Source organism: Monomorium pharaonis, chromosome 3 (assembly GCF_013373865.1).
Source record: "Monomorium pharaonis isolate MP-MQ-018 chromosome 3, ASM1337386v2, whole genome shotgun sequence".
In the NCBI taxonomy this organism is placed as follows: Eukaryota; Metazoa; Arthropoda; class Insecta; order Hymenoptera; family Formicidae; genus Monomorium; species Monomorium pharaonis.
The window spans coordinates 28,474,444-28,502,388 of NC_050469.1; the positions used below are offsets into that span (position 1 = coordinate 28,474,444).

A 27,945-nucleotide genomic window follows, 5' to 3' on the forward strand; every position below is an offset into this window, starting at 1 on the left:
GTCGATATCGTCGATCTCTAGCGACTACCGGAGTCTACGGGCTATTACGCAATTGACTTCCTCAATATCACGTGAAGAATTAACGCCGACGTTAAGTCACGTGCACGCATAAAAGACGACGCGCCTCGTTACGAAGGCGCGCCCCACCTTCCAGTGGCCACTTTCTTTTCGACTTACCTAAGCCGCGCACAAATCGTCCACGTGGTCCGCGACACGTAGGAGATAGCGGAGATTTCCTCGCCGCGAATTGCACAATTCCACGTCCTTCCTTCCCTCCCTGATTTAACCAGCGACAAACGGCGAGATAGGCACTCGCATATTGACGAGTACAGCGCAAAAAGATACGCAAAATGCAAATGAGGTACAGGCAAGACTAATTACGCGAGACCGTAACAAACTCGGAGGAAAGTACGAACATCGTGTATTCATGTAAAATTATGATGTAATTACGTAACGCGGGATGCTGCGATGTCTTTTTATGTAGCCATGAATTTTATTGAACAGTGACGTAACGAGCATTGTGAACGCCGGAATGGATGTCGGAACTTAGCTTGGACTCACAAATACACTCAAGGATCTCACGTAACAGTTAAAATGTATAATTTTCCGATGAAGTAATAAGTACGGCACAGATGAATGAATTCGTCAAATAGCAATAAATACATATTCCCTTTCGATTAAATGACGAGACTAGCAAATAATAGTACAGCAAAGCACGTATGTTTTCCACGGGCCGTGTAGGTGTGAAAAACCGACAATTCGAGCCGTAAATTCGAGCGCGATATCGCGGCTAAATATTTCTGAAACTATTAAACGAGCGAACGCCAACGTGAATAATACGGCCGGCGTTGAAATAATGGTTACACAGATTTTCATTCATGGCCCGCACGTGAGCCGTTGCACACGGCGTATTCGAGAATAGGCGAATTTTTGCGTGCCGATCAAATGGCACGAGAAGTTACGGCAACTCACGGTAATACGATACTTCGATACGAGGAACTCGCGTCTCTCAATTGGATATTTGCGAAAGTTTGAACACGATTTTTTTTTATCACGATTATCCATGTTAGTATACACGCTCATAAATCGAGCATTAATCGATGTCGGTTAATATGTTAATATCGATAATTGATCGGACAGAGTATACGGTAGCCCGAGTGCGGAGATTATAAATTGTTTACGGCGAATCCACGTCTACCACGCGGGGTATTATCACGGGTATGAAATCGTTGCACATTTTCTCCAGAGGACATAAATAATCGCAAATGTTTTCCTGTCTCCTCGCGTGTGCCTACGCATACGCGATATAATCAATCAATCACGTGGCCCGTGTATTTTCCTTATTGGAATTACATAGATTAATCTAACGCAATATCAATCAAAAGCGTGGTGTGGTATAATTATAATAACACGGAGCTTTAATAAAAAGTCCCGCCTCTAATCAAGTTATGCCATTTGTCTATATTCTCCTTTTACCAATTCCAATTTGTCGACCGGTGATATTCATCATGTATCCTGAAATATTTGTTCGCATGTGAAGTGCCTGGCTTCGCGCTAAAGATGCAAGAAAACACACGAGTCAGCGATAGAACTTCAATTCCGCAAATACAGCGGGAGGCTTACACACGCGGATACCAATTATCACGGGGCTCTGTTAATTGGTTGTTACGTATGTTTACTTTCGGGAAAGTCTCTTCTCTTTAGATACTGATACGTTTCCTGCCTATCGCGATAACTTTCTTTGTTGTAGTTCCTCCGTAACTAATTGCCACAATATTATCTTTATAACGCAATATATATATATATATATATATATATATATATATTTATTTATTTATTTGTATAAGCAATTTATGCTTTTAAAAAGAAATCGAATTCAAATAAGTTATATATTTAAGAGAAAAAATTCTTTGTAGATATCTAATCGTGCAATATCAATTTTGAAGGCACAAAACCAGACAACTCGAGTTCGATCGTACGAAATAGTTCGCGATGGATTTCAACAAAATACCAACAGCAAGTGAGCATATCCTAACGGAGATATGTCTCGCGTTCACGGGCACGGACATATACCGTTCTGCGCCGATGAGATAAACGGATCGTGATCGAATCGGGAGCAACGTAGCAATAACGTAATGTGCGCGGGAGAGCCGTGTCCGGGTTCGTGCCGCAGACGGGGCCTCTCTCGGGTTCTCTCACACCACGCGAACCATTCACGAACAACCTCCGCGAAGTTGAGATGAAGGGGTTCTACATTCCACCCGTTTGTCGGACTGCCGCGCTCACTTCGACCCGTTAATCGACAGGCAGGTCGTAAAACTCGATTTTGGGCACTTGAATATATGGACATATGGATCTATTAGCGGCCCACGACGATTTGATTCCCATGTAGATATGTCCAAATACGGACTCGCGCGAGTACATTCCGAAATTAATTGCTTTACGAGTTTACGGTATATAGGTGTTCGACGCTTTTCATCTTGGTCGAGTTTACCACGAAGATATATTCGATTGTACCCGACACCACGTGACGGCACGCTAGTCCAGGAAGTCGAGCACGGGATTCTTGCACGATATATGACATAAGAACAAGTTGCGTACAAACACGTAACCTAGTATTACAGCCTGTTACGAGTGAATAATGTGATAACGAGATTCCAGTGACATTGTAGAAAAAAATGTCTGGTGCGCTACGCCCTCACTAAATAATAAGCCATTATTGTACTACGTCGTAACGAGAATTTTCGTCATTATCGTTAGAGATAATAAGAATTTTTTTACAAGCGTTTCAAATGCAATACAGGCTTATTATATTATTATATATAAATCGATTTGAACTCTTTATAGACTCCATATTTCATTTCGGATTAAAGGTCACCGATGTTTGTACCACGGTTCGCGTCTGTGATAACTGAAGGCGGCGGCATCTAAATGTCGCGAGGATTTCACACTTTACGAACGATTCAAGTGCCGTCAGCCGCTTGAATCCGCCCATGATCGTTTCGTCATCTTCTGTCTTCGGCACGACCATAGGGGAAAGTTCGGTATTGGCTTAATGGCGGTACGGTGGCGTGAATTCTTGCGCGAATACAGTCACGCGTCGGTCGCACATTACATGCATCATCGTGACATACGCCGCACGTCTGGTCCGCCGGCAAAAATGTAATTAGGGACGGCAATTAGCGGTTATGGCGGTTTAGCAATTGCGCAAACAAGTTAATGCAGGAGACGCACGATTACGGCGAGCAACGTTAACTAGATCGCCTCGTTTTCTTCGCCTCGTTACCGCGCCGCGTCAACTTGATAGTAACAAGATATTTTGTCTAGCTAACGTTTACGAAGCCAATCACTCAAGCTGAACTTAAACACGATCGTTATCTATTTTCTGCAATTGCGAGAATATCCGTAAGCCCCTACTATGCGAGCGCTCTTGCAAACGGCAGACCGAACATTCGACGACCATCGACGGTTGAATATTCATGCGCATCATTGTCGCACGCACTTTGTCACGCGCTTAACTCCATCGAATGAGCAAATGGAATCTACATAATCTGCATAAACTGTCGAGTTTAACGTCGAATTTATCGAGGAATCAAGCCTGACAGACGTGGACAAATATCAATAGCGTGGGGTCAAGTCGAGGTTGAATCGATTTGTAACGTTTATCGGTCAAGTTGGAACACAAAGGACATTTTTAAGTCTTTCTTCGTCGTTAACCGGCACTTCGCATTCACTCTCGAGAGAATCTCTTCTGCCGAGCCCATCCCGGAAAATCCTCGCGCAGACGTATCTCACAAGTGGCTCGCGCAGAGATACATTCATCGTTCATAAGAGAGGCGCGCGTACGTGCCGCATTGAGCGTCGCGCGGCATCCAACCGACGTGGACTCTTGAGCAAGTTGGGAAGAGGCACGGGAGGTGGGGTACACAGCAGGGACAGGTAGACGGGCGCGCAATTAATTTCTCGAAGCGAAGGTTCGCATATCGGCTCGGAGTGGGCGAGCGACGAAATAAGTACCGCCGCGCAAAAAGAGAGACAATGTGTTATGGTAGGCAGAACGAAGACGGCGAGGAGGAAGAGCGAGGTGAAACCAATCCCTTTCGACCTTGCTCACGATCGAAAAAAGATCGATACACCATTGAACGCGCGCGCATTTTTTTACCGCGTGCACGCATTTCTCCCGGCAGCGGTGCGCGACGTGGATCAGGAAGCTGTCGAAAGCGTGGCCTCGCCCCCACCGATAGACAACGTGAGACAAAACCGAATTCGAAAGTAGAAAAAGATCCCGGGGGCACCTATCTTACTTCCATTAATGAGATCTAAACTGTTCCGCAAATAAAAACGTTGTGCCATACATATTAATGAGAAGTATTCTCTTTGAGATGTTTCTAGCATTTCGTAGATGACAAAACAGAGAAAGGAAGAAAAAAAAAAATGAAGCAAAGATGACTCAAGTTTTGTAGAGGTGTGCAATAACGCACTTCAAAAATTAACTGCATAGTTCAAGTTATCACGATGTGTTGGAGATGATCAACGCTTTCAGTCAGAGCTATAAATACGGTAATACATAATTGCAGGATACGCTGATTACACTGCACACAACTCGGGAGGAATAAAGGCAGCAGAGGAGAAAAGTCCGGTTTAATAAAATACTTTTTGCCGAGGAAAAATCGCGCGCGATAAAGGGTTAAGAGGAATTCTCCGGCAATCAATCGTGATAGATACGATAGAGCGGGAGTCGTTAAATCGCGCGCGGCGACAAGCGTAGGTGCGCCGCGCGCGAGCGCGGTAAACTCCGCAGTCGCATTTAAATTTCAATCGAGACGCAATCCGCCATTAATGGAAACCGTACAAATTGCACGTGAGGATGTACTCATTTTTTCCGACGAATAACCGACGACGATCTCTCAAGACTTGTCGGCGACGATTAATGTCCGCTTGCGAAATATGGCTAATAACTTTAATCGACTGGTACGCAAAGACTTTGTCCTCTGGTATATACTTAAGAAAATGGGTAGCAGGTAACTGTAGAGATGACTAATTGTATGGCGAGCATAATCGTAAGTGTACAGTGCGAATGTCCCTGCTTTGTTGCCTTCCTTCCTTTCATAGAATCTTTAGGCTAATTAGAAACAATTTTCCCTCTTGTGACACAAATATCTCTCGTGAAACATTAACATGTAAATAACTACAAAACACAATTAGAAATTATAGATTTTTCGTGCAATAATATCTCACAAGATTTATCGATAATTGTTAAAATTTGATTAAAAATATCCGAAATGGATTTACAGTACCTAAAAAATTAATTATCCGCAAATATAAATCGAAAGATTCAAGGCGATTTCGCTTAATTAGTGTTTTATCGCTGTTAATTTCTCGCTCGATCTGGCAAATGTCCATATCTCTTTATTTATTGCAAAAAAAAAAGAGAGAAAAGATCGACGGAAGTAATCGACGGGAATCGAAATTAATCGACGACGTGTAAAGGTCAGGCGCGATCTAACAAATTACCGATATCAGTATTACCGATACGGGATGCGAGGCACGCGCCGTATCTGTTTGAACAGTGACTTCTGCGAGACGTCCGTGATGCCAGCTCGTGAGAGAGGCTCGGGCTGTATAAAAGCTACGTAACTTTTCGCCTTGGGGCGACCGAGCGACCGGAGGCCGGCCGAGAAGGGACGGTGCACTTGACTTCCCGGCGATCGAGATCGTTCCGTGAGATCACGACCTCGTAGGTTTCTCCCGCGGACTCTGTGTGTAGGAAGGAAACCGTCCAAGAAGGAAGCCCGGTGCGTTAGTCCTTGCCTGAAATAGAGCGCCACGTATGCGTGCGCGGCTTCTGAGTAGAATATTTAATTTGCGCAGAAAACCGAATGTTTGATGATTAGGCTTAACTTGCGCGAAATACGTGCGGCTTAACGCGCGTCTTGTCCTCGCGAGCGATCTGGCTGAGTCAACCTGCGATCGGCCTGCGATTGAGGTTGAAACACGTCAGGGAGATTCCCGGAATCGATCGATTGCATGGTACTTTTACACGGATCAATCGTGGATGCCGATGACGCTATCTTCGGGTGGATGGATTCAAGGTTACGAAACGTTTGCCGCTGGTAATTCGGACGTGTTGCATAAGGACCATCGCGTATCGTCGCGGTTACGCTAACTTTCGTAAGCCGATGATTCGGAAGTTACATTAACTGCTGCCAAGGCAAGCAATTTCAGTCCGCATCGCGTAATTTCCACCTGTTTATACTCAGCCGATCGAGCTTTCGATAATCGGTCGAAACCTTTCGGGAAATCTGTGAGACGAATCGTCATTTTTATCACGAATGCAGATTTCGCAAAGTTAATTCTGTCATAATAGCGAAGAAGATTAAATCGCGATTAAATACGATTGCCGTGAAATTCATTATAAGAGAATATCAACCTCCCACGCGATTGTCGGATCTCTTACAGAATTACTGTAACACTCGGTCGGCAGCAGTCACGGTCGGTGTTTTTCGTTTTATCCGATCCGATCGGACAAGAGAAAAACGCGCGATTCACACGTGTCTCGACGCGCCTTTGACGTTGCGTAAAATGGAGCACGCGATTGTTCCCGACGGCACAGGTGCAACACGATGGCGCGGAGATGCCATCTCCCGCGTCGGTTGCACTTTCTTCAAGCGTTTCGCGAACAGAGAGAGAACTAAATCGTCGAGCAACTCACTCCTTCCACCATCCCGTCGTTAATTACGCGAATTAAGAGCAGATTGAAGATAAAGCAGAATTTCTCCTTCACTCTTCACATCAATATCATTGTCATGCGACATTCTTGCGGCAAATTATGAGTTCGTGTTTCAACGGCGAACGATATGCGGGCCAAACGAAAAACGAGGTCCAGATTACGCGGAACAATATAAAAATCAAGCAAATTGGAGAGCACGCGATAAGACGGAACTCTCTTCCGGTCGTTGGACTTGCTCACGACCGGACAAACACACGAAGGACGGTGAATTACAAAGTACAAGATTGCAGATACTTCGTCACACGAATAAAAAAAACTGATATTTTCTTGCATGTTAAAGTACAGAACAGATATTTCATGACAGCATGAATTAATGTTTAATTTATTAACGATAATGTGAGGCCATTTAATATTTTACTGGCGGAATTTTTTCATCAAAGATTTTTTTCATATATCCTCCCTAAGAGCGATCGGAACCGATTAAAATTTCCTTATTACACTTTATACTCTCGTATTAATAAAATCTCGATTAAATTATTAAAACGAGTGACTATTATCATAATTCATAAATGAGAAGTTATTTGTAGCCATTATTCATCATTTGAAGTGATTCTGTACTATACAATAGAGAAAAAACAAACGCGTTACGCATTATCCACCGAAAAACAAATGCCAATCTATTCGCGACATTAAAACCATTGTCGGAAGTTGAGATATAAGACAGGTATAGACGCGCCTTTCCCCGTCTGTCATTCGAGGAGAATAAAACCCGCGTGTCGAGGTGTGCCGCGGTTACGCGCGGAATTTACAAGAGATAAGAGCGAGCCCACACTTCCTAGACGCTCGTTACGCGGTCGTTAGGAGATAACGCGCCTCGTGGTGATTTACGCTCGCCGCACTTCCTGTATCCGCGAGACAGGGAAATAGGATCGATCGATTGATCACGATCCGGTCGGCGTCAACCGGACTTTTAGGGCACAATTAATGGTGGACCCTTCCCTCAACCTTCCGTTTGTCCTTGCGTTTAGAGCACCCACGGAGAAGTGTCCCCTCGCATCAGCAAGGCGCTACGCAAGGTGGACTCTGCCGCCGCCACCATGTACGTGCGTCTGGGAAGGAAGAGAAAAAAAAAAGATCGATCCTCTCGGCCGTGGTGGAACTGCCCGTGTGTAGAATCGACGTGGTGCGAGCCGCGATGCGAGCGAGCGAGCGAGCGAGCGAGCGAGCACGAACGCGCTCGCACGTCTACAAGAGTGGGAGATACGAAGGTATAAAACCGATCTGGTAGACTGGTGCCAGCCAGTCCAAAGGCCAGATGCGGCGGCGGCTCTAGTCGCACGCGTGCGAGAGAGACGATCACGACATACTTGGCGTGCGGTACTCCTCTCATTAACAGAAACGCGAAACGCGCGTCACATACATACGCATACACAATACACACATGTTACATGCGGCAGTGACCAGCGCACTACCGGTCATACCTCAGTAGTGATTCCGTGCAGGATTTTCGCCAAGGGCTTTTCGAAAGCGAGTTCGCGCATCCAAAGGGAATCATTAGGTTGACGAGGGGACGAGAGACGAGAGGCATTGTCCTGCTCCGAGGGGAGAGAAAGGACAGCGAGCTCCGATTCGGCTCTGTCTTCGAAAACACATTCCCTAGGATATATATGCGCTTACTCGTGATATCGATCTTTTCCCCCCTAAACATACCGAAGATCTCGAAACGCCGATAGTCAAGCACGGAGCGCGAAAAGTCGATCTGTTCTTCGAGGGTGACCGGCAGTGGATTTCTTGTGAGATACGTGGATTAATACGAGGGAGATCACCAGCCGACACTAGCCAGGGAGTGGTGATCTCGTTGAGGAACGAGGTTCGACACGAGGGACTCGACTCCCGGATAAGATACTGATGAGGATCCAAGAAGCGTCTTCGGCCAACAATCTAGACGAGAGTATTCTATCAGGGTGGCGTCGCGAAAGATCGACGCCTCGTAGCATGTCGGCTATTCGCATTAACGTGGAGGAGGCTTCCAACGGCGGTGAGGATATCGTTAGAGACGTAAGTTGTATTGCGCGCAACAGCTGTTGCCGGTACTCGATAATCCTTGATGTAATAGCACCTTACCTCTTCGCCGGCGCTCGCCGGGGTAGCGGTGAGGCAGTGCGGGGGGAGGGGGAAAGTCGCAGCATCGCGGAAATCTCGCGTGTCCTCCGTTTTTTATCGGTCATCGGCTTTCTATTTCATGGCGCCATTTCTTCCGCCATTTAGATGGCTGCTGGAGCTCATCCACGTTTCGATCTCCGCAACAGAGATCAACGTGCCTCGCGAGACCCGGAGGCACTTTCACGGTTGCGCGACGAACGGCTTTTGATTCGGCGGGAAAACGCATCGCGGCACAAAGGAAACCGCGAACGTAATCAAGAATCGCGTCGCGCGAACCGGTGAAACGATCAGAGCGAACTAATGAGCTAATAGGTCGTGCGCCTTCTACGACAAAGTAGCACTTGTACAGCTCTGAAAGCGAGAATATATTGCGCTATTAATTATACCTGTGTTTATCGACGGCTCCTCGCCACCATAAAATAAGACGGTCAATGAGATGTCTAGTGTTGTATTCACCCGTACTGTTCTATTCACCTGTACGAACAGTACTTATGTCCAGTAGAAATTCGAGTAGTGTTGTACAGATGTACATGTCAACGTTAGATTCATTTTGGCTTTAGCTGGATGATTTATGACGGCGAGATCTTAACAGCCGAAGAGAATATCTGTTATTCAGAACTATGCAAGAATCAAGTTCAACGCACGAGTTCACGCACGGTTTAACAGGCGACATTTTAATAATTGAAATATTCTGGTAAAAGGTATCGAATGTGCATTAGGTTCACGGGCAACATGTACAGCTACACCGTTCACCGCAAATACTTAATAAGCTCCTGGACAACCGTCCAAGTTTTATGTAACGCAAAAACGGGGTTCTACAACCTCGCTACCAGTTGGGAAACGAAGAACACTATTATTCCCATATAATATGCATCCCGTGTCGAGAGTGACTGGAAAATAGCGTATTACGGAGTAAAAAGTCTTCCCGAACCTGCTACGCTGATATGCTACGTTAACTAGGTAGTAATTGTTATACGTGAGAATTCCAGTGCTCCCTGAGATATACGACACCAAGTCATTCGCGTTTAAAGGGAGATGTAGCTCAACAATAGCGCCCGCGCGCGCGCGCGCGCGCACGTCACGCATAATTACACAAATTTCTCCGATCCGGAAGCATCTCTCAACGCCTCGTTTAAGGAAAGAAAATCGCAACAGATCGCAGAATTTACTGTTAAAAATAAGATTGCGGTTTTCAGGACACTCTATACGTTCGATTACTGCAGTTTCTTTTTGTGAGCCGTTAAGTATATGTCGGTATCATTTTCATTTGGTTTCATTTCACGTTCGACGGACCGCGGTTCGCCGTAACTAAAAAGCAATCAGACGCTCGCTTCTTCGTTTATGTTTCTGATATTTGCCGCGATATTAATAGCGGCAGCTAATTAAAATAATGTCACGCGCATAATGACGCGACTTTTACCGAAGCCCGCGCAACACACGGCTCACTGATTTATTCATGGTAAAAGATTCAGTTTCACTTATATATATTATCAATATTTTAAACTTTCACGCTCGGAGCAAAATCGCGGGACATATCGGCCTCATCGCGTATGCATATCATAAAAATGCAAAACGACATACGTTTCCTAGAAAATTCTAATTCCGGTTTGATAATGAATAAAATTCTCTTAATTACCGTCCTCTTCCGCAACGTCATGTCGGGCGTTTTCCTGTCTGTCGATCGCTAATTTAATCCCGAGTCTCGTTTCTCGCAATTTACGAGCGCTCGTACGTTAACGCTCATAACGATTCGATGTTAAGGTCAAAGAAATAAAGCGCGGATGCGGGTGCTGTCGCAAGAGAACAATCTATGCTCTCAACGAGGCGGTAAGCAGCCACCTGCGAGCCATTAATCATCGCGTGCGCAAGTTCCATAATTCTCGCAATTTTAATGTTACGACTTCACTTACGCGCCGTACGAATGAAGCGTATGCGAGATGTAGCGTCGCAAGAGTTGCCATCGCGCGAACGGATCTCGCCGCTTTTGTCCGACGTAAGTTCCTGGGGGGAATCTTAATTTACGACCGAAGAAAATTTTTAATGACTAACGAAAACACCTTACTGCGTGCGTTCTGAAATCCTCTTGCGCCTAAAGTTCATTTAGATTTTTATTACGAGGCAGAATTTTTCGGCTTTACGGCGCCCGCGTAAGTAAAGAAATAAAATTTTGACGTCCCGATAATACACCCATCTGTTGTAAATTTTAATTCTCAGACACTTTGTCCGATATTTTTTTTTTAATCTCAATTATTTATGCCTCGCTGGACCAGAGAAGTTTTAACTTCTGCCATAAGGCGAAAAATAACTGTAGAGTGATTTATGACTTTGTCCGTTTTCTGCATCGTTTCGCACACGTATAAATTTGCGCAAGCAAAACGGGCTAAATATTTTTAAATGGCAAGACTGCCAATGAATAAACAAAACATCTAAAATGACAGCGAAATAATGATTGAATTTTAGCGCCTACGCCTGTTTTGCAACGGTATCTCGCAATAGCGAATTGAAAATTCGATCGAACGGCCGGCCGAGAAAGATAGAGGACGACTGCCAATTGGATTCGAAGGTCGCTATATCGATCATTTACATGACAGCGCAAAGACTACTCCCTGCGGATGAGAAATTCGGTTACACAGGCGCCTCTTATCCAAATCCGATCTCTTTCCAGCTACAAATGTGCTATTTGTTTGGTACAATAAATACAATAGAAAATTTTTATGATTTGGTCAATTTTATTACAAGTGCCTCGGACTTCGAGAAATACGAGCGGGAAGGAATGCACGCGTAAAACGTGTGTCGTTTGCCGAACGACTAGTCATGCAAGGTATAATCTCGCCTCTTTTTGCCCCGAAGGCACGCCTCGGAGGTGCAAAAGTGGCTGCGAAATGCTCAGAGGCAAACGTTAACTTTGGTACTTAACGTCATTGTGAGATGGAAAAAGAACGAGTAAGGTTCGAGTAAACGACGAAAAAACGCCTTACACGTCGTTTGCGACTACATGGAGCGAACGGACGGACGAGCAAACGAAAACACCAGTATTCATGCCGGTGCACGAGTGAATTCACAGTACTATAATTAGCCATGTGTACGAAATTAGCAATGTACAAACTTTATCGCCTTGCTTAGCATGCAAACTGCAGCGGCGTGTCAGAAGCGAATCGCTTCCTTGGCGCTTAAAGTGTTGAAAGCAATAACCTTCAAGCGCAAACCGCCCAGAATCACAGAATAATTTTTACCAAATGACAAAGTTTCGCATAGAAATTATCCAATGAAAAATGGTCAAGATTAAAAATTATCGAGCTCATTAAATCGAGCGATTAATTCGACCTCCGACGACGAGGTGAGGAAAGAATCTGCCGGCACTAACAGGTCATCTAAAAAAATGTCACGTTAAATGTTTGGCGCATTAAAATAAATTTCTACAAAAAATGTATAAAATCACAAACGTATTTAAATATAAAAGATATTAGATTTTTCGTTAAATAAATATATATTCTAAATAATTCTTACTACATGTGTTTTTGACATAAGAACTCAACGTTTCTTTTGTAAAAACAATTGAATATATTTGCATTTTTTAAAATTCACAAAATTATTTCTCGCATACTTTTAAAGGTTTCCTTAAAGAAACCAATGGATTACAGATCGAAATTCTCCTAGCCTTACAAGGAACGTGATCGATACGATGATCCGAGTGATTTCACTTTCCACGCGTTCGTATTTAGCGCATCGGCGTGATTCGAGCCTCGCGGTCGAACCCCTCTTATGCATCTTGCAACATGAATTATTCGACTGGTTGCAACATGCCGGCTAGGGAAGTTCCATGACATTAACATCCGACCGCGAGGATGAAAGAGAAACCTATTTACTGAATTCTCTCGTTTGCGACTCGATTTTTCTTATTAACGCAAGCGTTACCTTCCGCCGTCGATCGAATTATCCGTGCACAACGAAGTATAATTGCGCGTCGCGTTAACTCCGCGTGACAGGGAAAAAAATCGTTACACGGCAGGTTACAAATTGGATTTATGTAAGACTTGGATGCAATTCATTCTGGACGCGCGGGTTCGCTTAAGAAAACAGGATCCTTCGGTGGGACAAATAATTTTTTATCTGTACGCGGCAAGAAGCAAATTAACACCTAAGCGAGTTATTTTGTATTTTTCATTTTGGTTGTCACACAGAAAATACGGAAAGTCCCAGAAGTTTCCTCGTGTAAATATCTGAAGGAATGATTTCAAGAAAGATTGCTAGAGACAAAAAAAATAAATTAAGTTGAATTAATTATTAACAATATTCCGTTTTAAACAAAGATTTATATAAAAAATGATGGGAAATTTGTTCTATTAATTTTAATAATTATAAAAATGATATATAAATAACATGAAAGCTATCCACTTTAAATAAAACAAAAATTAAATAACAATATTATACTTTTTTGTTTATGGAATATAAATTAAATATTAATTTTAATGATAAATTACTCTGTTCATTCAATTGAATTTGCGTGTGATAATAGTCAGCTTTTGTTGATAAATCAACAATTTTAGCCGACTTTTTTCGCCACTTATATGATAAAAATACTAACGTAGTAACTTTGATAAATAATACATATTAAAAAAATTCATTTTTCCATGTACGTAAAGGCCCTTGATCACTTCAATCTGATTTATCTGTAATAATATATGTATTCTATTTGTATGTTATGTAATGACTTACATAATACAAACTACTTTGTATTACAAGGCTTTAAAAGCTTTTATTTATAATTTACGGTTCGCTCAAGTCACATACCAGCTGTCACTCGACACGATTTCGATATGTTGATGGGGCACACCAAGGCGTCACATATTCGATAGAAAGAGCCGAAAACGATGACTAAGTGATGTTATCACATCGAAAGCGCTAAACGTTACCCCGCGTTTACACCACGCAGTTATGTAACCACGAGACTGTCGAATTTCTTGAGGAAACATTTCGTTAGGTTGCGTGATCAGGAAGATGTGTACCGAACTTTCTTCCGACCTTCGTGTCACGTCTTCTTCGGGAAATTCCGATACTTGCAATCACGCTTCGGAAATTTTAATGAAAAAAAAAATACCGGGACTGTCGAGAGAGGACCGTTTGATTACGTTGAGCACCGCGCACATTTTGCAATCCGACGTTTGCTTCGTAATTAGCGTCTCCGTCCGAGCGAACCGCGAGGCCTCGCCGATCTTCGATTCTCGCGAGCGCGAATCGATGTGGAATCGCAAGTTTCGACATCAAACGATCTTTTCCTAGGCCACTTTCCAAAACGTCCTTTGTTTCGGTAAACAACCGTGATTGCACACTCCAATTTATTGAAACGGCCTCCGCAAGTGTGATACGCCGCACGTCACCTGCGTCACTAAAAACTATGATGGATTACGACACGATCGGCTTCGAGAGCGACCGAATTCGGCAATAACAGCTATTAGACTCATGTCGGGACACGGGAGAGAAGGTGAGGGACGAGAAGAAAACGTAAAAGCCGGCTTTTGGCGTCCTTACCGGCGAGTTGGACGTAATCTTTACGGATTTATGGAGCGCCGACCCGTCGGGTTTTCTTTATTTACATTGTAAATGCAAATCAATTTGATGCCAAAATCCGCGACGACCTAGAGAAGGTCCAAGCCAGGATGATTAAGTCGTACACCGAGATTCCGAGCCCGTCGGAATATTCTCGTGACATTCACGGTGCCGGGCGATTACGATTAATAAAATGTCTTATTTCGTTCGCCGATTTATATTGTCCTTCACCGATCGTCGTTCGTTTTAATCAAGCGATCTCGCCGCGCGTAGCACGGAAGATCATATATTAAACCGATATATACGCGAACGTCTTACGACATTTTCCATCAACCGTGACCGTTAAATTACACGTGTGAGAAAGAAGAAAGCGGCCGTAACGAGACGTCGAATTTATAGATGGCAATTTCAGGCGTTGATGTATATACCTCCTTGAAATCGTTCACGCTGGAAATTCCGGCAATAATAGGAGGAAGCCTGGCCCGCTGTTCGCCAATCAACACACCCGCTCAAAGGGTTAGCCGGCAATCCATCTTATCTTGAAATCGCCACTGATTATCCGGATAAACGACGAAATCTTTCAGTTGCCCTTGGGCAACGAAAGAAAGTGATCGAAAGTAGAGGAAGGTGGGCGGGTGGCTGAGTATCACTCACAGGTACACATACATCTTGTGTCATCTGTCGAATCTTCGTGGTTAGACGGCGCGGCGGAAAAAGAAAGTTGTTGAGATTCGTAAGCGCGTTCACGGGCCGTAAGAAAGTATTTGCATTTGCGTTACGTTTGGCTACGGCCGAGGAAAGAAAGGAGGCGGTCATAATCGATTAGCTGCTTTCTTCCTGCTCGTTCGCTCATTCGCACCAAGGACGGACGGACGGACGGGCATCGAAAGATTGCAAAATCCGCCATTATCTGAGGACACCCGTTAAAGGTGTCGAGGATGTTGCAAATTATAGGCATCGGAAACTCACGGCGTGAAATTAACATCTATCGCGTGCTAAGCCCCTCCTCTCCCCCCTTACTTACGTTTGACAAATCGCCACGGGCCATGCTGGAGGTCTAAATGGAGATTAACGAAGATAAACGGTCGGTTGTATGTCAGCGCGCGGTGGGGAAAAAAAAGCGCGATTTTTAGGTATTTAAGTCTACGCTGGATGTCAATAACTGGGATTAATTAAATTTAAATAATAAGCGAAAAAAACAGATATCCATCGCGTAATATTGTTGAAGCATTCCAGATGACGGATTAGGAATATAAATTTCGAATTCTCGTAATAATAAGTCAGAAGAAGATTATTATATCATTTAGTTTGGTAAAGCTAAAAAAAAGCATGTTACTATGAAACGTGCTCTTGCAGATTAAATTGTTTACTTGGCCATACATCATCGTAAATGATCTGTCGGGATATCTACGCGCAAACTTTATTTACGAGCCAATTAATCCGTTGCGCATACCTCGCGCGTAACGTTAGAAAATGATACAACTTGCTTTGTTGTCGGATGATGATGATGGTTACAGGAAGTCGTGTAATCCCTTACGTCGTACCTCTGCACCGTCACAGCCGCAAGATTACTATGACGGGCATCATTCGCTACGAGAAAATGAATTATGGCAGGAGGAACAGAAACGCGGTGAAAACTCTCTCGAGTCCACACGCCGTATGGTTTGCGCGCGTCACACGCGCAAATACGCACTGTCCGCTTCAGGAAATGGTTTTCTTCCTACTCTCCGAACGCTTGTTCGAATATGAACTTAGAGCACGCGCGTCTTCTGTGTGTGTAACGCGACGACTTTCATCTTCCCGTAACAATCGCTTATGTTAAACATTTAACTACGTCTGACAGTCGTCCGAGAGAACCTGACGTGTGCCTTCTCAAGTTTGCCATCTCTCCCTCATGTGCGAACGTACACACATAATTTCTATGTCCATTTGAGGACATAATTACAAAACCGTCCGACTTTTCAATAAATCAATCTTCGAAATCACGTATTCTCGAAAAATTCTATATTGATAAATTGCGTCGGTTTTAATCAGCGCATAGGCACTCAATAACGAATAATTAATTATCAGTATAAGGACACTCGGCACATAATTCTCATTTAGAGTCATCGTTAAATCTTTCGCTATACACACCGGCGTGTCGACGATAATCTTTTTTTTCTTGCAAATTAATCTGGAATCTATTAATTGGCAATTAAGTTGACCTCGAGAGGGTCGACTATCCAAGATATGCGGAAAAAGGAAAGGTAGTGAGCACAGGTGCACAAAATCGATTTACATCATACTTCTCGCGTTGCTTCGATAATACGCGTCCTCGAAAATGAGATCGATCTTAACGATTCCATAAAAACGAAGCAACAATTAAAAAATTATCTCTCTTATATCACGAGATAATACAATGAATGCGGGACAGAATCTTGCGTACAAATAATATTTAAGAAAAGATTGTAAGGTTGGCGCGTTATATTTCCAATTAATCCAATCATAAGTTAACAAAGAGATAAAAAGTAACGTATTATAAATATAATCAGTTACCTTTTAAAGACCGCGATGAAAGTGAGAGAACTAGAGCATTACAAAATCAAGAAATATTCCACGCGGAATTATATAATCAAATTTTGCAATGGGTGTGTAATTCCATCTGATAATGCGCGAGGACCGTCGACAAAAATGAGGCTCTTTGTTCTCAGTACGAAAAACTCAAGTTTTATCTCTCACCTCGCGCGTATGTCACTGCAACTCGTTTCATTAAGCACAGTTTTCTCGCTGGTAAAGGAAGACGAAAGCGATTCTCTTTTTTTTTCCCCCCCTCGAGGGAAATTCTCACCTCAATTTATCTCGCGTTCTCAGCGTTTCTTAGGCGTGAAACGCAACGATCGATGCGCGACGCACGCGAAATAATTGCATCGGAGAGCAAAAGCTCCCCTCGTAATTGTAAATCCGTTTCATAATCGCGCACGTAACACGTGTCTTTATTAGTTCACAAACGTGTTATACAAAGCTGACTTCGAACGCCCAAGGACTCGAGACGAATGATAATCCCGCCGAACGATAGTCCTGCCGAAGTGACCGATAATCTCCCAATCGATGCATTTCGAATTAAAGAATGCTGCAAGAAATTGGCAAGTTTGTTTGCCTTAGCAACAGATCGTAAATCCTCATCGCGATTCCCGAAGCGATGTGGCAATGTTGCAAAATGTATGATAAATTACGCAAGAGATACTGAAGAGCACTCCTCGTGCATACCTTGAAAAGCTATAGTCACCATAACACATGACGCCTCTTGAAATGTCTGTTGAATTTCTTAGACGATAAAATATATTAAATTACGCCTAACTGTGATTTTCCATAAGTTATTTACGTGACACTGTTTCAAGTGAAATGTTTGACTTACAATGTGAGGAGAAGACGCATACTCGGTAGTTTTCTAGTAAAGTTTGGATAATTCTTTAAACACGAGGAATGTAAATGAAAATTAAAACCAAACGGATTTAGTAAGCAAACCAACGAAACTCTGATCTTCGACTTAATGACGTACCAACGAAGATACTGCAGCTCAGCAGACACAAATAAATGTGCTAGATTCGTGATAAAACGTAATATCTCTCTTACTCGTTATTAAATGTATCCTTGAATAACACTTGGGGAAGAAAGGTAGTCTGCAAAGAGTGCGGAACTGACCATGCCGATAACCTTTCATTTACATTTGACAAAGTGTACACGCAAGGATGTGATGAAGTATGTTAATGCACGCAATTACAGTCTTAATTTCTCGTCTACGGTGAGAAAAATCTTTAATTGTCCGTTAAATTTCTTAATCCTAAGAAGCAATTTATTCTCAATCGTGTATGACATGCGACGTGTTAAGTACACTTCGACACTTTGAAAAATTTATCATAAAATATATCGTGACATGAACAATTTATCTTGAAAAATCGTATACATTATATCTCGTGTGGTCTGGTATGTTGCCTTTAGGCTCTTATTGCTCTCTTTAGAGGCCTGTTGCATATTTTATTAAAATTCTAATTATTCATTTCCTTCTTTTTAACTAGTGTACACCGATCATATTATTAATCTTTTTAGTTCTAAATTTGTTCAATCTTTGATATGAAATTGTATGAAACTATATAAATCTTACTGGACATTAAATCACGTTGTACAAATATTAAAATATTATGGAAGAAAAAATATTACTAATAAAAAGCCAAGGACACTAAAGGATCAATGCAGCCCTGCTCGGATATGTGAGAAAAATGTAATTAATATTTTTAATATACGGATGAAGTTTTTATCGCAAGGTGACGTTACATATCGTCGTGGAAAGAATTGAATCCGAATCTACATACATCTCAATCCTGTTTTAAACGAGATTTTTATCATCAATCCCCCGTGATATATTTTTCTCTCAAAGACATTTCGTAATTTATTTCTCGCTTCGCGCGTATTGGAAAGTACGGCCAATTTTACGAAGCAGTGACTCGCGCGAGCGTATAGCGAAACGCGCACATATAAAATAAAAAAATACATACGCATCGACGTGTAATTATGTCAGGAAAAGTTATAGCCGCGAAATACGGTGAGTAGCGGCCGTTTCCGCGAATCGGGTTCGATAGATCGGATACCGATCGGCGCGCGAGTGTAAAGTAATCCGTTTCAAGATGCACAAGGTTACACGGCGATGTTTGTTATCGCTACCTTGTAACATATATCTTTTTACGCTCATTAGCGTTTACGCATCTGGCGAGGTGACGCTCGTTCGCTACTCACAAACGAAATGGAAACTGTCGGGGGTCATCGATAACGAGGAAATATGCCCTTAGGTGTAGAATGACGTGTACGTATCCGCGACGTTCAATATCGAAAGTTTCGCCCGTGAACGTGCAACGTGCCAATCGTCAATTAATGAGCTAATCTCTGTGCCTTATGGCGATATTGAATTTCGACTTGTACGCTGCCGGTTTCCTTTTACAAGCCCTTATGTAATACAGGAAAGAGGCAATGCGATATAATCGCGAAGGAAACTCACGTGGGCCGCGATGTTGTCGCGTGCAATAACGGGACGTCAAAAAACAGCGTACACCTCGCAGAAAATGTCAATGGATTATTCATAGATTCATGAACACAGCGGACAGAAGAAAAAACAGAATGTAACGTTCATTACGGACACGTTCCGCTGTCGCATGGGACGCGATGGTAGGGATCTTCGTTAATGGTAGGTACACGGCGGCGAGTGCCGTCTTTTAATGAGGACGTTTATATTAGAGGTGGACAATAACGATGATTACGACGGTGCCATATGCGGCATTGACAGCGTTATAACCGCCATTATTAACCATTTAATGCTGCGCAAGCAGTTTTACGGCATTTGACATTTGTCCTGCGAACACGCGTTCCCGTTCAACACGGCTCGATAATCTCGATGAAGAATATAAAGAATTTTCTTTTTCTAAAGCGAGCAGCCTTGCTCCAAATACTGCGATAACCCTTTGTCGATAATTGTATTCGCAATCGTCGCGTTAACAGACGAAAGATCATCTCGAAGATCGTATTTGTTACATTCCTAGAAGATTCAAACGACAAACTCTTGCACGATGACAACGTAATTATCCGGGAGTAATGATGGAAATGAAGAGTAGCACCGCCTTAAAAGATTGCGACGACGCGATTAATGGGGGTATCGCGTCCGCCGAGTGTGGATTTCCATAATGTCCGACATATACAACGATATCAAACTTAATGTCGTACCTTAATCACACAGACACCAAGAACATTCCGAGCCAAATTTCTCCGCGTGCGCGCGGATTACTCTTTTCGACAATCTATCAATGAGATGGAATACGTTTTTCTGTTCTTCTCGAACGTTACGTAAATTCAATTAACATTGTCTTGATGTCTTCATCTCTGGAAAGGTGCTAATACCTTATTTTCCGACTTTCGACGATACAGCACGGGCTCATCTCTAAAAAGTTTTAATTGCGTTTTTATAAGAGTGTAAAAAGAGACGATTGTGTGTGTGTACGTGCGTGCGTGTGCGTGTGTAATTAATATACTCAAACTAATAATTTAATATTAATAAAATATCGATTTATACTAAAACATTTTTTTAATATGTATAATTAATTAAAAATTATATATTAATAAAGTAATATTAATTAACATCAAATCGATTAACATTAAAAACTTTTAAAAAACATTAGGAATTACATATATAAATATAAACGTAAAGGGACGTGAGAATAAATGTGAATGTAGACATAATCATGTTAATTCCATAAACATATTTATCTTTACCCTTTATAGTATAAAGATAAATAAAAACATAAATTTTTTGTTTAAGCATTTAGAAGTAGAAGGTTAGGATTAAAAAGATTTTTTAATAATATGGATAATTTTTTTCGAGATTTCCTGAAAAAGTTAATATCTTACTTCAATTTCGGTCTAACAAGTATCTATTGATGTCAAAATAGGTGGCACGCGATGCCATTTTCGGAAAAAAATTAGATTTAACCTTTTAAAGACAAATTCCACATACGGAGTTCAAAATCCGTTTCAGGGTATCATGTTACATGGGCATGGCACAGGTGCGGCGCTTCGAGGCTGACCGGTGTATTGAATTCCACAAAAATTACTGACGACTCCTCACCGTAAATGTCGCCCCGTTCTCTCTCTCTCTCTCTCTCTCTCTTATTTTCTTATTCTTTCCGTTTCTTTCCGTTCCATCTCTTGCTCCCGCGCGATAAAGGATTTTTCATGAGATGTCGACTCGCGAAAAATTACACCCGTCATGACTTCGGCTTCGACGATTTCGTCATGAAATAGCGCTTTGACGTTTGACAAATGTTTCGTACACGCTAGATATTTATTTGCGCGATATTTCGAATGACATATATTTAGCTACTATTTATTTAAATAATTTTTTTAAGAGTAATCTAAAAGGGAGAAATATATAACAGACGAGGTTACTATTCTCATTATAATGATGACGTGCATTGTTACAGAATAACGACGTGCGTTCGATGCGGGTGCAATAAATCAATCGCATCGCAATTTATGCAGCTCTTGTTATTGTATTCCTAATTTGGCGCGACCGTTTATATGTGCGAGCAATGACTTACGATAAATTGGAATAATCTGTACGCGTAATTAAAGTCAATATCATTAAGTTGCGTGAAGCAAATTCAATAGGCGCATACATAAAGAACCACCACGGATCGTTAAGAAGATTTAATATCCCTCCCCGTCAGCCTTTGAACTGGCTTCTTAATGTACAATTTCCAAAGACAAGGCGAGCATTTTTCACTGGGAATGATAATCGAACGCGCATAAATAAATATACAACGTCTCTTACGATTTCTCTTTCTGCTGGTGCGTATGACTTAGCGCCTTAGCGCGGTTCAATTAAATCTTCTTTATTTCGCCCGAGAATGCGCATTAAGCAGGACGGTACGAAACACCGTATTTCATTAGAGTCGCCGTACCGGTCGGGGCGAGCGCGCGCGTCTGAAAAACCCCGAGACGCCGGAGACGAGAAAAAGAACGCGCAAACTCGTTCAAGTCTTACAACGGGCACAGTCCTTGGGCGGCGCCCGGTCGCGAAGGTAGGCCACACCGGTGCGAAGTGCACTTGATTTACGTGCGAAAATGGCCAATTAACTGGCGAACGCGACGCGTCCTCTCGAAACCGCGGAAATGTATTCAAACGGACGCGCGCGATTATCCAAGCGCGTCCACGCGCGGAAGAAAAGCGAGAGAGAGAGAGAGAGAGAGAGAAAGAGAGAGAGAGAGAGGAAGAGAGGGGAACCGCGAAAAACGGCAGAATTTCTTCGCATCTCTCCGCGCGAAGGACGAGAACGCATGCACAAAAAAAAAAAAAAAAAAACACAACGGCGGCGGACTTGACGCGCGGCGCGGCGCGGAATTCGAGAGCGCAACGAGCGGAGTTATGCAACGATCAAACCGGAATGTCGAGGTGCTCCACGCCCCCGGGAGAGACGCTGAAATTCTCTCGTCAATCTTCCTCTCCTCGCAGGAAGGACGAACGAGAGCAGAAGATGCTTTCGTGATTCCCCGTCCCGCTTTGAGTGACAGCTAGATTAAAAAATATATATACATATACGAGACGACAGATTCTTGAAGTCCATCGACAGAGATATGAATGCTCATCGTTCAATTAATCAATTAACAATAAGCATTTTGTATGTCCGTCCCGACCAAGATGTCTCTAACAGCTGCACGCAATGTGAGACTAATCGGCTGACACTTGCGCCTTAGTATTGAGGAAAGTGTGGGAATTGACGCTTCGCGTACGCGACATTTTCCCAGTTCCTGGTGATGCAACAGTAAAGATAATACAATCATCCCGCACGTGTTAAAACACTTATGCTAAAACAAAAACCGATTGCGACATCTGGGACATTTGCAGGAAAGATGTTGAAACTGGAAACGGGAGATGAATCTCAATTCGATAAAAATCGCGTCACGCGATACGAATTATTGGAGCTCCTCGCGCGCCGGGGCGTACGTAAAAGCAGATTTCATCCGTCAGGGCGATAAAACGATCTTCACGACTTGCTAAAGTTCATCGTTATCTAAGAGTCTTCTCACTTAAATGCACGTAAGACGCGCTAAATTTTCACCGACGGTACCCTCGCGCAACCAATATATATGTAGAGTAATGTTTGCCGTAACGTTTGACGACAGATAAACGACGTGCGTTCGCAGATGGAGGACATGCGGGCGAGAGAGTAGAACTCTCTGCAATCGGCATAGCATTATCGCTTACGCAATCGGAGCTTCACGTCGATTTACGTTTGGTTTCAGATCGAGACGACGGCGGTGGCGACGACAACAACAACGGCGGTGGCTGCAGCCAACCCGCTTTCCTGGCATATCCCAAGGCCGTCCTTGGTCGGGCGCAGCGAGAGGGACAGCGAAAATGGAAGCTGGGCTCATCACTTGCATCCGAACTCCCCCTCGAGAGGGTCAACGTCGTCTCAAGGATCCACCGCCAGCACACACGTAAAAATTTCGTCCGGTTAACACGCGACCGCTCGCGCGGGAATATTGAAATCGGTTGCTGATTTTAAATTGAAATTAAGAGACACGCCTCTCGATCGCGAAATTAAAGACCTGGAATTAAAATTCCGATGGAAATTCTGCAAAAGCCGACTTCGTCGGGTCCCCCCGTTTGACGGATATCAATGATATAAAATTCTAGAGAATAATTTAAACCACGCGCTGAAAGAGGTCTTGGCATCAAAATGACCAGCTTTCTATGTTACGTATAAAAAAAATCTGAGAGCGCCGAGTTTTCAGATACTTCATATAAAATCGTAATCACATAATTCTATATCCTGTTTACAGAGCGCCGCGTCGGGAACGTTGCTGCTCACGGCTGCGAATCTGGCGAACCTCGCGGCCATACATCCGCCCACGGTGACGGCGCCGAAGCAGATGGACACCGCCTCGGTGGCCAGCAGCACTCACTTCACGGTGGTGAACGGCCTCGGCAGACCGGCCACCGTCTACAGGAAGTCCTGGTGCGCGCGAAATCAGCTCACCGTACTCGTGTGCACCATGAGCTTTCTGTTCATGGTCGGTCTGCTCGCCGGGATCCTCTACATGGAAAGTGAGTATCTTCTGGCGCAGCAGCCGCGCCAACTGTTGCCACATCCACTCCGTTTCGACATCTCGCGTCGCGGATTCACCGTTCGCGCGAATTTCCTCCCCGCTGATGCGTTCGCCTCTGATTGCAGTGAGGGCTCGCGACAAGTACAACTAGGCCGAGGGCAGGAGCGAGGAGGGGCAGGAGGAAACGGCGACGACACGTGACCGTTAATGATGATCATCGTGATAGAAGCGGGCGACGAAGAAAACTACTACTACGGAAAGAGAATGGAGTCGCGGGGAAAATTCTCTTCTCCATGCGGACGAAGAGAAAAAGAGAGAGAGAGAGAGAAAGAGAGAAGGAGAAAACGCACGATTCGCAGTCACGATATTAATTTAACTTGCTCGTATATATTTATGCGTACATGTATACATCATCTGTGTTGTAAGCCGTTCGGAGACCGCTGCTCTCGGTCAGCAGCAGACGTTCCCGACGACGGCGGCGGTTAGAATCTTAAGTGTCTATTGTATTGCACCGTGACAAAAGTGTGGTACGTGAAAAACCGAGTAATTACATTTGTGTAATGAGTAACATACTGTTGAGGATTATAGACAGACGAGACGTCCCCACGAGATGGGATTTAGCCCTGCGTATATTTATAATGCTGGATCTTAAAACGCGGATCCCCCGGATCGCGTCGCGAGACACGATCCGGCGAATAGCGTAACATATTAATGCTAGTTAATAACTTCTTACCGCGTAGCGCGTGTCATGTAGAGCAGAAGTTTAACTTTCTCTAAAATTTCTTCACTCTGTTTTACGTGTGGTTGTGACACTTCTCTGCACGCCGCATACCTTTTTTTTTTCGCATAGAAAGAGAGAGAGAAATATGTATGTGGTAAGGAGTTACGGACGAATTAGTGACACACAAAGTGGTTCACGATTGCTCTAAATAGAACGTTCACTTTTAGAGACGCTTCTCCTACTTAAGTTCTCAACCGATTTACCGTTCGTCGTAAATCGCGTCGACATTGTCGAGAGCCGACAAGAGAAAAAGAGAGAGGAGGGAGAAGAGAGGAGATAAAATATCGACGATAAAACATCACTGGTGTGTGTCACTAATCCTAATCGTCCAACGAAATCTCGAATCACGATAGTATTTTGAATAACGAGTAACGACGGACAGTTTGAAGCAATTGACGAGATGGGATCAAGATAGCAAACATCTACCTTAGGGCCTGTAATTTAATGTCTACTAACAAGCTACCTTAATCGCACTTGGATTTCCGTCGAATTGTTATTCCGGGAGCAAATGTAAGAGCGGAAGAGCAATGAAGGGCGGTCGCGTTGATCGCTCTTCGCGTCTGTGATATTACTTGCGTATTAATCGTCGATTGAACAAGAAACTGTCAAACATATTAAAACGCCGTTTCATTTCAACCCGCCCTTTGCAGCATATCGATGTGTTGTTAGCAATAATAGTGGAGGACGATACGATGTCGTGATGGGCTAAGTATCTTAATGTACTGCTTTTATTTCTTTATTTTCATTCTATGTTTTCGATGATAAATCAACTGCTATCATTGGAATAAATTAAAATAAAATTGCTCTGCAGTTAGGCAATAATAGAGAGAAAATTAATAATTTAAAAATGTTTTAAGATTTACCTTTAAAAAAGTAAACTTTTTAAAAATAATTTTTATATAGAAGGATTAGGAAAAGTTTTCTAATCTTTATGAATTTTCTTTAAAATGACGATGTTCCACGCCACATGCGTAATTGATCGTATAAAATATAACACAAACTTGCAAAACAGCTGTTATTTCAGGCTAAATTAAAGTTAAATTGTTCTGTGTGTACAAATAAGAAAAAAATTAATATTTAAAAGTATTTCAAATATTACTTCACTTTTAAAAGTTAGAACTTTTAAAAATAATTTTTATATAAAAGAATTAGGAAAAAAGATTCTTAATAAGTCTCCATAAGTTTTCTTTAATACAATGTTTCGACACCACATGTGTAATTAATCATATGTAAAATATGATATAAAGTTTATATCATATTTTATATTATAAATAACTTACCTCCACTTCTCCAAGAGTTTGGGTCCATCTGTAATTCGGCATATCTGCACCATTACCACTGTTAGGCTTCAGTTTGTTTTTCTCCTTTTCATCTTCTTCCTCATCCGATGCGTTGTCATTCTTAGAATCAGTACTTTCAGGTTCATCTTTCTTAGCGTTGTTATCACTATCATTGCTAGATCCCGCGACAGGATCATTTGCTAACTTCTGCGTGACAAAATAATTAATTGAATATTATAATTTGTAGTAATTTCCATATCTTAAAGAAATCAAGCATTAATTGCAGCTGAAATTACACTATGCATAATGACACAAAGTGTTGGTATTATTGCTTTTGTCTATAAACTATAATATAGGATAACCTTCAGTATACACAAGGATGTTTTCTTGTGTACAATACAAAACATACTATAATGTAAGATAATCTTCAGTATACACAAGTATGTTTTCTTGTTTACAATACAAAACATACATTTTATAATTTCAGCTTAACAAAATAAAAGTTAGAATACATATTTCACTATACTAATAATACCTTGTTGTCTAGTTCTTTTTGTAATTTGACGGCTTGTTCGTCGGTTAATTCAACTATTCTAGAATCGTTATCTATTTTTTCCTCCTCTGGTTGTTCCTCCTTTCTCTTTTTCTCGAGTCTTTCCTTACGCCTTCGCTCTTGCTCAGCTCTTTCTGCTTTCTCAGAGGCAGCCTTGGCGAGAGCGCCAGCTTCATGTTTCTTGAATTTGCTCATGACAAGCTGCACAGAGGAAAGCAAACCTGGTCAACTTAAAACTTTCCAAAATGATAATTCTAAGGAGACAATCTTGTGTTACTTTTTATACACGCAGTTACCTTTTCAGCTGCCCCTTCGCCACCACCGGTATAAAAATCTGTTTTTCTCGCCAAGAAACTGAAGATAGTGTCCAGCAACTGAAAGAAAAAAAATAACATTCGCGTATCTCGTGGACGCAAAGTCATGAAACGCAAATTACTCATCGCATGAGTTAACCTCAACCGGAACGATCTGTACTTACGTCCTGCACACCACCTTCGTGTTGCTGTGCCAGTGCCAGCAACATTCCATCGAATTGATCCTCGGTCTTCGTCATTGTTCCTCGATATTCGTGTGATATCACAATTCACTTTGCGAGAAAAAAGCCGCACGTTTGGTATCGCTAGACGTAGCAACGAAGCTTTGTTGCTAAATCCCAACACCACGTTGATTCGAATGATCTCGAATTATCGACCGGATTATGGCGCGACCAGTTGAGCGATACGACTAACGCGCTCTGACGGCAGATCGACGGAAAAATCTCGAGTCAGTTATCGACTATTAATATAAGCATTTTTTAAGATAAAAAAGTAAAATAATTAATTGCAAAAGACAATTCTCTTGATAACCTTGAAATTGAAAAATAATTCCAAGATATAATTTTTGAATATAACTTGAATAAAAAAGATTGTAAAAGATAATTGCATATTCTTCGATAATCATCGGTTGCTAAACAATTTAAAAATATGTATATATACATATATATGTATATATTTTTTTTATAAATATATGTTAATATTCATATACTTCAAATAAACTAAATATACATATTAAAAAATTATGTGTACAACAGTATATTCTCATTAATCAATACATTTTTATGGTTTATTTATTTTATTATTACTTCTGTTAGTGTAATAATAAAATTTAAAAAATAATGACAATCATTTTGATTTCTTAAATAAATACTTCTAGTATTTTTTAAATGATTTGAGTATAATTTTTTGCAATTCTAATTTAGTTGTTTTGTAGATAAATAAAA

The 27,945-nt window shown here is 42.2% G+C and overlaps 2 protein-coding genes across 2 annotated transcripts in view; one reads left to right on the top strand and one right to left on the bottom strand.

Moving 5' to 3' along the window:
* LOC105834857 (nuclear migration protein nudC) overlaps window positions 1–27,376 on the bottom strand; it is a 75,589-nt gene extending 48,213 nt beyond the window's left edge. The window contains exons 1-4 of the mRNA XM_012677659.3: window positions 27,166–27,376; window positions 26,984–27,061; window positions 26,670–26,888; window positions 26,135–26,341 (exon numbers count right to left, since the gene is read on the bottom strand). Of these exons, the coding sequence (XP_012533113.1) occupies window positions 26,135–26,341; window positions 26,670–26,888; window positions 26,984–27,061; window positions 27,166–27,240 (579 nt within the window). The 5' untranslated portion in view covers window positions 27,241–27,376. The remainder of the gene's footprint in view (window positions 1–26,134; window positions 26,342–26,669; window positions 26,889–26,983; window positions 27,062–27,165) is intronic.
* Window positions 2,297–25,468, top strand: LOC105834858. Its single transcript, XM_012677660.3, has 4 exons — window positions 2,297–8,788; window positions 23,264–23,461; window positions 23,807–24,071; window positions 24,199–25,468. Exons 1-4 carry the CDS (start codon window positions 8,639–8,641, stop codon window positions 24,222–24,224), a joined length of 639 nt encoding a protein of 212 aa, XP_012533114.1. The 5' UTR covers window positions 2,297–8,638; the 3' UTR covers window positions 24,225–25,468.
* Window positions 27,377–27,945: the final 569 nt, after the last annotated feature.